General features: G+C 39.2%; 1 protein-coding gene across 1 annotated transcript in view; it reads right to left on the reverse strand.

The window, feature by feature from the left end:
* Nucleotides 1-2,839: 2,839 nt before the first annotated feature.
* Nucleotides 2,840-13,768, reverse strand: part of LOC127623901 (tensin-4-like) — a 48,831-nt gene continuing 37,902 nt past the window's right edge. The window contains exons 7-17 of the mRNA XM_052098496.1: nucleotides 12,668-12,782; nucleotides 10,122-10,477; nucleotides 9,915-10,001; nucleotides 8,293-8,424; nucleotides 7,909-8,004; nucleotides 7,545-7,622; nucleotides 7,387-7,464; nucleotides 7,119-7,287; nucleotides 5,123-5,191; nucleotides 4,752-4,781; nucleotides 2,840-4,517 (exon numbers count right to left, since the gene is read on the reverse strand). Of these exons, the coding sequence (XP_051954456.1) occupies nucleotides 4,376-4,517; nucleotides 4,752-4,781; nucleotides 5,123-5,191; nucleotides 7,119-7,287; nucleotides 7,387-7,464; nucleotides 7,545-7,622; nucleotides 7,909-8,004; nucleotides 8,293-8,424; nucleotides 9,915-10,001; nucleotides 10,122-10,477; nucleotides 12,668-12,782 (1,352 nt within the window). The 3' untranslated portion in view covers nucleotides 2,840-4,375. The remainder of the gene's footprint in view (nucleotides 4,518-4,751; nucleotides 4,782-5,122; nucleotides 5,192-7,118; nucleotides 7,288-7,386; nucleotides 7,465-7,544; nucleotides 7,623-7,908; nucleotides 8,005-8,292; nucleotides 8,425-9,914; nucleotides 10,002-10,121; nucleotides 10,478-12,667; nucleotides 12,783-13,768) is intronic.

Below are 13,768 nucleotides of genomic sequence, written 5' to 3' on the forward strand. Positions count from 1 at the left end.
CCCATGGGGAATTCCTTTCAGGTCAGATCTGCTCTTGGAAGCCTGAGGCACTATCTGGCATTCTCTGCCAAAGCTATGGACACTGCATGTCTGGTCTCTGAACCGGTTTTGTCCTACACAATAGGGTTTCTACAACCAGCGTTGAACACCATACTATAGTCCAGTGCCCACTAAACAAGTGCAAACTCTTGGTTGATTGGTGTTCCTCCCGGGGTGAGGACCCAAAGCATTGGATTAGATTATTGTTTCTTTTACACAAGAGCAATTGGATGCAGGACTCTTTCCATCCATGCTCAAAGTATATGTTGCTGCCATAATGGCTACACATGACCTTTTTAAGGTAATGTCAATAAGCAGACATCCTCTGTTCAACAGATTCTTGCATGGTGCAAGATGTCTGAGACCTTCTCTCCCAATTACTGTCCCAGTCTGGGACTTAGCACTGGTATTAGATATGCCGACGTGCCATTAGCGGCAGTAAATTTACGCATATTCTTACTGTGATGCTGTGCTGCTAATCACTTTGTCATCAGTAAAAATGTTTGGGGATCTCCAGGCCCTTTTTGGTCAGTAACGCCTGTCCAGAGTTAGGACCAGGCCTGTCAAAAGTTATTCTTAAACCCAGGGATGGTTATGTGTCCAAATTTCTGGCAACCCCCTTTAGGGCTCAGGTTGTTACCCTGCAATCATTCTCTCCTCCTCCCTGGTTTCGGACAAGGCTAAGAAATTGTACATAGACCTAACAAGTCAATTCAGGGTACCAGAACAACTCTTTATTTGCTTTGGAGGCTGCTCTGGGTCGTGGATGCTATTGAGCTTGTGCATATCTAGAAAGGCATACATTGCTTAATAGGCATAAAAGCTCATTCTACCAGGAGTATGGCCTCCTCCTGGGCATGGGCAAAGTGCATGCCTCTATAAGACATGTGTCTGCCTACAAACTCCTTCGCCAGGATTTTATAACCTGCAGGTATATTTCCTCTCCTGCTGTGTATTTACGGAGGAACAGGATTGATCACTAACCAATAAAAATGGTTAATAACGGTGTTAGCCATGGTCTCTCTTTTCCCATAGGTTTGAATGAGAGCATTTTTACAATGTTTTACTACCCTGTTGGCTAGTGTCATTGTGGCAAAGCCCAATGTTTCAATAGCCTGTCGGCTATTGTCATTGTGCCAAAGTCATTTGCCAGATGATCGCTCTGTTCCCCTTCTTCCCACTAAACAGGAATAGGTGTTGAGACATTGCTCCACTACCCAGCATGGCTAGTGTCTCTGGCTTGACATCAAGCCATTTATTTATTGACTTCCCTTCCCATTTATCAGTTTGAAAGTTTACCCTGTAAAGGCTGGTAGGCATCACATCAGCGCTATGGTATATGGCTCCCACAGCGTCAGCTTTTGACACAGTATTGAAGTTACTTTCTTGAAAGAGAACTACGTTACCCTGATTCCCTGAAAGGAATGAACGAGATGCTGCATAACATTCCCACAGCTACAGATTTTCCCCATCATGGGGCAAGAGATACTACCTTCAGTCAGAAAATCCTGAAGGTGTGTAGCTGGGCTCCGGCTTATATGCTCACTACAACGTCAGCATAGGTAGCTTCACCAGCCAATCAACTTGGTGTGACGGCAACACAGCATTAGCTTCTGGTTTTGTTTTTTTTGCCAAGGGTGTATTTGGGAGGGTTTGCCAGAAGGGGGTGCTCCAATGGAGAAATCCAGGATGTTGCTGACTGAAGTTTCTTTTTGTCTCATTCTTTCTGATTTGATTTCCACCTCCACCCTGCTCCCCCTTGCCCCAAACCTATATAAAGGGGTAACTTTGTTTAATCAGTAATCACATCAGAACATATGAGACACCATCTCTCTACCCTACCAAACCTCTGAATAAGTAAACCATTATACTCTCTCCTCTCTCTCTCTCTCTCTCTCTCGCTTTCCCTCCCTCCCTCTCTCTCTCTCTCTCTCTCTCTCTCTCTCACACATACACACACACACACATACACCAGAGAATATGGTGAGCTCATACTGCAGTCTATCACATTACGTTGAATTAATGTCATTGGGATTTATTTTTGAGTGGTATTTAAGCTGCTGTAAGCTGTTTTATTTTTATTATCATACGTAAAATGTACCAACAGTACAACCTGATACTTGTCCCTGTGACAGCCCCAAGAATGTCTTTAATACCTGGAGAGATCCATTAACTTTCCTATTAAATCTCATTGACAGTTGCTCGACTGATGCATGACCCCTGATAAAGCATTCACAATAACAAATTACATTTTTGTGATTCATGCATTGCTTTCCAAAAATGTTTTAGTCAGAAATACATGGCTACTTTTGAATGAAAGAGATGGTTTGGTGCAAGGAAGGGGTCAAGGTTTGGTTGGTTCACAATGCCCACTCAGCCTCTGCTTGCAGATGTTGTAACTACAACATCTAGGCCAAAAATGCATCTTTCTCCATTGACAGCCATTTAAAAGCCTTGTATCCGGACTAAATATATTGCAAGCCAAATATATAGCAAATATTTAATTAGATTATAGTAGATGTACTTTTTTTTTTAAAGTGCAAAATGGAAGTCCCTCTTCTCCACAGTCCTTATGGTACCACCAGCTAATCAGCTCAGTCAGGATGTAATTTTCCTATGGCTCCAGAGTGATTGTACGTTGTATTCTCAGCATTGCAACAAGTGTCACTATAGTGGGCAGACTCAATCTGTCTTCTTCTAAAGTAAGTCTTCAAAAGAAACTTGAACAAAATTGTGTTAGTTAAACTGCCAAACATGTTATTAAATAGATAACAGAATAACACATCTGGTTTAATGGTGCAGACATTTTAAGGTAACTTTATTGGCTCTTTGAGGACTGGGGTTTGTTACCACCACAATTATGCAATAACACATTGAGAAGGTACTTGTTTTGCATTGGCAGAGCTATTGCATCTGCATTTGCATACTTTCGTTGAATGTTTTTGGCCTTAAAGTGCAGCTCAAAATACTGGCATGCTAATGGCAGCTCATGATAGACGTAATTTCATAACAAACATTTAGTACCATACATTTTCTTTATTGTAATCTGTGCATGTATATTACAGTAAATAAAATATTAATTTACAAATAAACCAAAATAGTTAGGCAGGACAAGAAACGTTATAGAAAGCAAGTCCCGCCACAGAACAGCTTTTCCAGAATGTGGTCCTTGCACAGTAAAGTCTGGCACATGCACAGTTTACATATTTATGTCTACTTCAGATGAGTCCCATGTGAAACTTTTCACTTCCACCTTATGAAAAGCATTTACACACTTGTTCAGTAAAATAATCTGTTATGGTTAAATCAGTGAACTGTAATAGCCATTGCCCATTTAATGTCACGTTGCACACCTCACATAATGTGATTAGTCAAATAAGAAGTTTTTTTAAAGAGTGCTATTCATTAACTGAACACTCATGCCATGTATATGTGTAAAAAATGAGCAGGCTATACACAGAATATGAGTAATATGATAAATATTTTGAAATATATAAACAACGTCAAAGTCAATATGGTTTTTAAAGGCAACCACTTATTGACTGTAAATGTTAGCTCACCCCATATAAACAAAGAAATACAAAGATAGACAAAAAATGTACTAAATATTTGTAACTGTAAAAATGTAAAAGGGATATCTGATAATGTACACACATTTATATAAAAAATCAAAGAAATAAAAATTGTCAATTAAAAGAAAAACATTGAGCTCTTTGGTCAACATATGGATATGTGCCGAGACACAACAAAGAAAATGATCCGCAGTTACACCTCCATCGTTTTTGGACACATCCAAAATCATCCAAAACAGATCAGCTAGTTCAGATGGAAAGAAAAATTAACAGGAACATCAGAAAAACTTGAAATGAAACTGTAAAAATATTTTGTTGAATTTAAAATCCAATTAAATGTCTTTCCCCCTAGTGTGAAGTGTATCATGTCTGTGTCACTAGCATTATGAAATAGAATTGTAAATAATGACTGACTCTGTTTAAGTGAAAGAATTTTAGAAATGTGGCTCCCCCTACTGGACGTGCTAAGTGATGCAACAGTAAGACATTAAATCTTTGGAATGTATATTTTCCAAAAACAGGGAGGATTCATAGTTTCATTGATGATCATACTGATGTGTACTGTCTGATCACAATCACTGATCGAATCCCATCAGTAAGTAAAATCACTGAAGGAACTGTGAAGGAAAATGTGTCAGAACACAGAAGTCTCCGATGTTTGTTTGCCTGCTTGTGATTTGAAGCCATGCCAGCTTCCATGGCTTTTTTATAGTGACAGCAGTTCTGCAGGAATCTCTGCATGTAATAAGGAGTGTCAATTTTTTCTATTTCTTCTGAGAGCCAATCATCACCTTGGAGACAAAGTTTACAATGGCACTGGCGGGCTGTTCAGGGTCGTGTTCGGCAAACAAGTGACACACATTTTCTGTGCTGCTTCCACTTTTCCTCGCGATGAAGCCAAAAATCCTATTAGATACACACACACACAAATAAATGAATGTACACACACAAGCCACTAAGTGCCATTTAGAACATGCCCCCTTACACTGATACACTGGACACAAAAGGAGTTAATATCAAAACTGTCCTTTTCCATACAAACGAAAATGCATAGTGATCTCTGCATGTCAATTTCAGGTGCAATTGTGGTTGGTTTATTAAAAAAACTACATGGAGAGTGAGAATGTGATGTAGGCTCACTTTGCAGCTGTGCAGCCATCTCGCATCCACCTAAAAAAACAAAGCATTGAAGTCAGAACATCATACAGAAACACATTTATCACAACACACTACTTATAGTACACACCAAACTGAATGTCTGTTTCTCATGATCATAAAGACTTTTTATTATAAAGGCTTGGGAATGATTGAAATTCATCTTGTAGAAAAATATAAGTTGTGTGTATGCATGAATTTCTTTACATAACTTTACAATTTGAACCGAATAGTGAAGGAAAAGCATTCAACACGTGTGCAGAGTGCAGAACTGTAATATAGGAAAAGGCGATTCGGAGGAAGATAAAATACAAGGTAGTTTTGATTAGGGTTTTGATTGTGTGTGCATTACATACTTCCTGTCCTGAGGATCCAGGGCACAGAATATCACAGTGTTGATGGCATAGTGTCTCCTAAAGAACAACCTGGATGCACACGATAACACAACAATAAGAAACAAGAACAACTTTTTTTAAGTTTACATGCATGCACAGTTTTTAGCTCTAACTTTACAAACAAAACTGTATAGGATGGATACGGCCTGCACTGGCTGAGTGGCTTTCGGGCCAACGATTGGATTTTTGTTTGCATACATGTGGTATGTGGGCCAAACTTCCAGGTGGAATGCAGCCAGATTCGGGCCAAAATAATTTTGTTATCTGGGTAAACATTAAACAACAATCAATGACATAATTCGCCATGCTTTATGAGAGTGACTGCAGGTCACTGAAAGGTGCATGTTTTCATGGCATGATCGGGTTTAAAAGAGGGACAAATTCCTTGTGCCTCCCAGGAACTTTTGACACCCCCCTCCCAGTCCAATGAAAAGACATTCCCTTGCCCAATCTATAGATCAAAATACCAGGTAGTGGAAATTTTTCACAATTAAAGCTATACTATGTAAGATTTTTTTGAAAGAAATTAACAAAATTTCATTCATGATCAAGTACATCCATGTAAATGTACATGATCAACAATCCATCTTCCAAACCATGTATTTGCCTTACCCCGATTCACTATGGTAAGCCAAATAATTCTTTATATTTTAGAGCTGTCGGGATGGAATTGCATACATCCGTCAGTTATCCATGCGTAATTACGTCATGTCTGTAAATAAAGAAAAGAAGGTCTGGAGCTCCTATGTTGTGTGTATATGTCTGGTGACGTTATGCTGGAAACAATGCCAATCTCTAAACCAGTTATTACCTTGCTAAAATATAATAGCAAAGTCTTTCTAGCAAGTCAGTCCACTGCCAGCCATCTCTGGAATGCTCTCAGGAGGCTATTTCCAGTCATGACAGTGCAGCTCCTATCTACTTGAATGGATAAAGACCAAAATCTCCAAAACGGTTGGTAAGATTATAATCAAAGAACATATTTCAAATCAGCAATAAAATGTAATAATATTGGAATCATAAATTGTGCTTCTTCACCTCATTTTATGCTAAAACACACAATTTTCCTGGCTATTATAGCTAATGCACATGCGCGTTAGCGAGTTGATTAAAAGGTGATGTCTGTATCTTTAAGATGATTGGCTCTTTTATCTGTAAGGCGGGAATTCCTTTCTACATCCGTTGACCATTGTGCGCTAGAGCTTCTTGGTTGGGCGTTCCAATTTCTCCCATTCATTATTATAGTGGCCCGTCTCTACTAAACTATCTCTGATAATAGTTTCCGTTGTTTTTGACTTTATGATATGACTAGCAATCGTTATGTCTAACTTTTGTAACATTATTTATTTCCAAAACAATTGTTTTTAATAAGTCAATACGACAGCGAAAAATTCGCTACTTCAGTACCTGCTGATAAGACATATTTTTTGGATATCCATCTTTTTCTTCCTTTAGTTAGTTAGTTAGTTAGTTAGTTAGTTAGTTAGTTAGTTAGTTAGTTAGTTAGTTTAGTGGAGGGAGCGAGTTTTGTTGTTGTTAGTGACATTCGATCTGATAAGTTGATCATCTGTATCCATGGTTACAGGGTACATTTCAAATCATCAGAATTTATTCTTTTAATTACAGCGTGCCAGTAACTTGCAGTTCAATGCTTCAACCGATAGAGGGCCAAAAGTTACATCGTGTAGCTTTAAACACAATTTTCATTTCAATATGAACTGAAAATCACAACAACTTGTGGCTATTACTGAAGCATATATTGTAAAATCACTCAACTGCCACATATCTGTCATGGTAGGTCTGCCTTTGAAAGCCTTATGTTATCGTTAAAACTCTGTTTCTCTATGGATAAAACAAACTGGATCTTTACTTGCAGAACATGACTTTACTCAACCTCACTGTTGTAAAAGGGATGAAATTGTAAATATGTGTGTGTTCAAAAAAGAGAAACACTCACTTCCTCTGGTTGTCTGTGAGTGTAATTCCCTGTGCGGACACTTTAAAGTGAACAATGGTGGATGTGGGTGGTGGATCCATACTGAAGATCACAGTCGTGGCCTTTTGAACACCCTGAACTCCTGTCAAAGACTCCAGCTCCACGCTGCCCAGGAACCACACGTTACACGCTAAACAGCACACACAGATACACATGGATTAGTATCAACAGAATAAGCATTTTCAATGTAATATTACATGCAGACACAGTTCACAAAACTCTAAGTTACCTGCTCCCTGTTTCAGTAGCTCTGCTGCAGAGTTTGTAGAAGACTGTGTTTGAGATTCATTCAGCTCCTCTAGAGGGTCTAGATAAAAAAGGGCTCAGCATGGGGAAAAAACTAGAAACAAGAAACACACACAGATAAACACAAATATTGGTAAGTACCTCTGCTCGGGATGATGAGTCTGCAAGGTAACGCCAAAGATGTGATTGAATGTTGGCACACCAATGCTGTGAGACTTCCTGCACATACAAGGATACAGAACACATACCTGTAAACGATACACTTTTGTTTAAATAGTTTAATTGCTAAGAACTTTAAAAAGAAGAAATTCCTGAAATACATTGATCTATATATATATATATATATATATATATATATATATATATATATATATATATATATATATATATATATATATATATATATATTCTTTTTACTGCCACTAGAGGGAGATCATGACTGTGAAATGAACATTTCTATAGGGTGAGACTATTAACATTCATGCAGACTTAAACAGATTCTTACCAAAATATGGTTCATTAGGACAGCCTTTTAACCGCACACCTTTCGGTGTGCATTCGATCAGGAAGTGTCGCACAAGCTCATTGGACAGGTCCCCCTCTGTGCAGAGATAGGAAATATCACATATAAAACTATTGTTAATTATGAATGCATTAATGATATTTATAAGACATGTGGACATGGATGTAAAAATATGTGCAAGAAGGTGGTGATTCCAAATGAGAACGCCCACAGAGTTGTTGACCGGGGGGTTGCAGCCGCCTTGTGCCACCCTACTGAAACTTCACCCAATATTTCACCATTGTTCATTCAAGGAGTTGTTCATTCAGACTGTAACAGCATGCTCAGTTTACATAGTTATTCTTCATGACTGTGGCATTTTCTTACTTTTTCTGCTTTGCTGTAGAACGGAGGGTGGGGGTGTGGCCACCTTCATGGCCAATCCATAAGCTCCTCTGAATGAGTGACTGTCTCTGATGATGAAAGAGCCTGGCTCTTTGTCATTGAGAATGCCGATCGCTACAGTAATTAAGTGGGAGAAGAAAACAGAGGCATTCTGCTGTCAGTTTAACCAATGAAGACATGAAAAGTAAATGAAGAAGCACTAATGCTCGCTTATACATTTGACCTTAGCTGGAGCAATTATTATTGTATTATTTAATTTGATCGATTGAAAGCAAAGCTGTGTAAAACAGAAATACAGTACATACTGTGTGTGACACTGCTGTAAACTTGAATGTTGATCATTCAGCCAATGAAACATTGAAAATATGTCTTTCTGCAAATTACCAGTGGCCAGAAATCATTGAAAAACATGGATTGAGAACATTAGATGTGACCTATGATCTTAAAGACCTATTCACATCAAGACCTAATATTCAAGGTTTTGGATATGAACAATGGATTTCTTGGGACCTTTCAACAGTGGGCACGAAAATTAGTCCACTGATAGAGTGAAGCTATTTTTAGGAAGAGAAGTATGATTTTTTTTCTTCAGTAGACAAAGAAAACTGTCTGCCCAATGAGAAATGAAGTTTTGGTCACATTTCCAGAGCCACTGCTGCTGCACAATCCAGCGCATAACATTATTTTGCATTTAGTTTTTTTTGTTTGCATGAACATCTACGGTCTATTCTGACTTAAAGCAACATCCACACTAATTCGTCTTCATTTGAAAATGCATTTATTTTGCTACATTTTGCCTCTCATCTACGGCAGCCGAGGGAACAACACAACCAAATTAGCAAACCACAGCACAGGAAAATGAAGTACAAAATAACAGAAATATGTCACAACACACACACACACACACACACACACAAAAGCTGCAACATGACGAAATTAAAAAGACACAGCACAACAAAATTATCAGCAAAAAAATATTTATAAAAACACTTTACTTATTGCTGCAGCAACATTTGCTAGAATCCGTCCTGGAATAGGTGTGGAATGTCACAGTACTTGCAGCTATTCTTATAACAGCGCTTATAAGGTGTCCTGCTCCCGCCGAAATTGACTGTATGCAGGCTGTAGTCCCCGCTCGGGCAGCAAAGTGCTCAGGGAAAATGCTCTGTTCCGCGGTCAATGGTCTCTTGTAGAGACTTGCAGTGGGACGAGCAGCTCTCTGCAACTTCCAAGCAGCCTCATGATCTCTCATGCATTGAGACTTTAAAATGAAGTGTTTAAAAAATATTTATTTTCTGTTAATTTTGCTGTGCTGTAGATTTTCCATTGTGTTGTGGCTTATTTCCATTATGTTTTCAGCTTTTATATGCTTTGCTTATTTGGTTGTGTTGTGTACTTCTTGGCCACTGTACTCATCCACACTGGAATGGTATTTTCCACCCACAAAAATTAAGACTTTCAAAAACACTCTCTATAACTGGATACTTTGGAAAATGATGACCTCAGACAACTGAAAACGGAGGTTTCAAACTTTATATACGTTTCAAACAGATTACTGTGGACGTGGCCTAAGATCTATTGAGAATACCCTCGGACATCCTTACCTTGCTCTCTGGAAATGTCCGGCTTGTACCAGAACTTTGTTGTATCCTGAACGAACTTAACATTTTCAGGTTTACTGGCCAGGAAATCTGCAAAAAAAATAAAAATACACATTATACCACAACATTATATAAGGTTGCAGAAGTGACTATATATTTGTGTGTGTGTGCATGCGTGTGTGCATGCTTATAGAAAGTGACACTCCTAACCTGGACTCGGTGTAGATCTAGTAGGTGAGGAATTATGACTGACAAAAGACCCACTGATTCCACCCCTGCTGAATGGGGAACTGAGCATTGTCTCTGGCCCGTCTGTTCCTCTCCTCTTCAGTGGTATAAGGGGAGGCTGAGCCACATCTAGACACAAGGCCTCCAGTTCCTCCACTGCCTCCAGCAGGCTGCTCTCCAGTCCCCCGACATCCAGAGACATCAGGCTCCGGGGAGCCCCCTGTGGGGGGCTGTGGGAGTTTGGGGAAGACAGGGTGAGGGGTGGGGAGGGCTGGGGGGTGTAGTGACTCAGGGGAGTGCTGGAGCCGCCCTCTAACCAGGAATGAGATGGAGTGGGGCTACACGGATAGGAGGAAACGGAGGAGGGTTATCTGAAATATCCTGTCCATAGACAATCACGCCCCACCGTGTATATACACTGTTAAATATAGCCAACATTTAGACAAAATCAGACCACACATGTAGCCTTTTGTTACTGGAATGTTACAGTGAATAAAAATAAATTTTCTTAATCAGTATTTTTGTCAGTATAAATATCTATCCGTCCTTAAAACAAGATGCATTTACATAAACAGTGTAAGAAAATTATGTTTGTTTTCAGATCTTGAATAAAGCTTTTATTTTTTAGCCCACTGGCAATTTTGTTTTCTTGTTTTATGTGTAACAAAAAAAATATATAATTTTTAAACAATTGTTTACAGACAGATTGTTTCACTTTTAATTGACTATATCACAATTCCAGTGGGTCAAAAGTTTACATGCACTAAGTTAACAGTGCCTTTAAGTAGCTTGGAAAATTCCAGAAAATATGTCAAGCCTTTAGACAATTAGACAATTAGCTTCTGATAGGCTAATTGGAGTCTGTACCTGTGGATGTCCTACATTCAAACTCAGTGCCTCTTTGCTTAACATCATGGTAAAATCCAAATAAATCAGCCAAGACCTCAGAAAAAATTAATTGTGGACCTCCACAAGTCTGGTTCATCCTTGGGAGCAATTTCCAAATGCCTGAAGGTACCACGTTCATCAGTACAAACAACAGTATGCAAGTATAAAAACAAGGGCCATCATACTGCTCAGGACGCAGCCATCGTACCGCTCAGGAAGGAGACGCATTCTGTCTCCTAAAGATGAACGTAGTTTGGTGCGAAAAGTGCAAATCAATCCCAGAACAACAGCAAAGGATCTTGTGAATATGCTGGAGGAAACTTGTAAACAAGTATCTATATCCACAGTAAAACGAGTCCTATATCGACATAAACTAAAAGGCTGCTCAGCAAGGAAGAAGCCACTGTTCCAAAACTGCCATAAAAAAGCCAGACTACAGTTTGCAAGTGCACATGGGGAAAAAGATCTTACTTTATGGAGAAATTTTCTCTGGTCTAATGAAACTAATGAAAATTTAACTGCTTGGCCATAATGACCATCGTTATGTTTAAAGGGAAAATGTTGAGGCTTGCAAGCCGAAGAACACCATCCCAATCGTGAAGCATGCATGTGGCAGAATCATGTTGTAGGAGTGCTTTGCGGCAGGAGGGACTGATGCACTTCACAAAATAGATGGCATCGTAAGGAAGGAAAATTATGTGGATATATTGAAGCACTCTCAAGACATCAGCCAAGAAGTTAAAGCTTGGTTGCAAATGGGTCTTCCAAATGGACAATGACCCCAAGCATACCTACAAAGTTTTGGCAAAATGGCTTAAAGACAACAAAGTCAAGATATTGAAGTGGCCATCACAAAGCCCTGACCTCAATCTGATAGAAAAAATTGTGGGCAGGCCTGAAAAAGCATGTGCGAGCAAGGAGGCCCACAAACCTAACTCAGTTACACCAGTTCTGTCTGGAGGAATGGGACAAAATTCCAGCAACTTATTATGAGAAGCTTGTAGAAGGCTTTCCAAAACGTTTAACCCAAGGCAATGCTACCAAATACTAACAAAATGTATGTAAATGTGTGACCCACTCAGGGGCGAAAATTTCATCAAAATGTTGGGGGGGACAATAAACATAACAATTCTCAAGAGCAATTTTTGAAGGGGACACCAAGGTTTTTTTTGTTGTTGCCCCGTTTGCATTTGTATTATTTTATTTGTTAAACAATTATTTTAAGAATATATCATTATATTATTTACAGTACACATATTTTAATGATATTTTAGGGGGGGACAACCCTCAGATGGGGGGGTCCTGACCCCCCCGACCCCCTGGCGATTTCCGCCTATGGACCCACTGGAAATGTGATGAAAGAAATAAAAGCTTAAATAAATCATTCTCTCAACCATTATTCTGACATTTCACATTCTTAAAATAAAGTAGTGATCCTAACTGACCTAAGACAGGAAATGCGATTAAATGTCAGGAATTGCGAAAAACTGAGTTTAAATGTATTTGGCTAGGGTGTCTGTAAACTTCCAACTTCAACTGTAGATATACACATACTGATGAAAAATAAAGATTTATTGCAGTGCAGCTTTGATGTGAGACAGGATTAGGTTTTGATTGGTTGCTGTTTTGATTGACAATACCTGCCTGTATTGACTAATGGGCTGGGGGTGGAGATTGAGTGCATGGATCCAAACATCTTCTGTCCATCTGATGACATGGACGTGAGCATCATGCTGTCCACGTATCCTCGTGACTCTGCTTGGAGACAAACAACAGGCTCCTAAATCTCTTAAATCTACAAAACTGCCTAAATTATTACAGTTGTTAAGACTAACATAATTAAAACAAAAAAATATTTGTGACATAACTGTAATAAATTACATGTATAATTAATCTAAAATAATGAATGAAAGAATGTTGCATTTATATAGCACTTTTTCGGACACCACACACAAAGCGAATCACACAGTGAACAGGGGACACTCCTCAAACTCCACCTGGATGATGCAATGGCAGCCATAGTGTGCCAGTACGCTCACCACACACTAGCTAATGGTGGTGAGGAGAGAGTAGAGTTATAGAGCCAATTTACAGATGGGGATTATTAGGAGGCCATGATTGAGAAGGGCCAATGGGGGGAAATTGTCCAGCACACCGGGATTACACACCTACTCTTTTACTAGAAGTGCCCTGGGATTTTAAATGACAACAAAGAGTCCGGGCCTCAGATTAAAGTCTCATCCAAAGGATGGTAACTTTGTCACTGTCTCTTATGTCTCTGTCACTATACTGGGGCATTAGGACCCACACAGAATGCAGGGTAAGCACTCCCTGCTGGCCTCCCTAACACCTTTTCCAGTAGCAAACTTAGTTTTCCCCAGGAGGTCTTCCATCCTGGTACTGGCCAGACTCAAAACATGCTTAGCTTCAGTGGGCAACGGGTCTTGAGCTACAGGGTGATATGGCTGCTGTTCAAAAACAAAAATAAAACAACAAATCAATATGAAAATTGTCTCTGTATTCGCAATATGAAAATTTGTATTCACTGCGAACATCTTATGGGCTGTTCACACCAAACGCGACCTTGCACAAAAAAAAAAAAAAACCTGGACACAGTGCCATGAATCCAGAAGAATGCAGATGTCTCATTAGCGCTTTAATATATTTTTTAAGGGTTTGTTCACATCAAATGCGCCCTTGAGCTAGACGCAGTGCCACGAATAGAGACAAATGCAGGTATC

This window comes from Xyrauchen texanus, chromosome 30 (assembly GCF_025860055.1).
Source record: "Xyrauchen texanus isolate HMW12.3.18 chromosome 30, RBS_HiC_50CHRs, whole genome shotgun sequence".
Classification (NCBI taxonomy): domain Eukaryota; kingdom Metazoa; phylum Chordata; class Actinopteri; order Cypriniformes; family Catostomidae; genus Xyrauchen; species Xyrauchen texanus.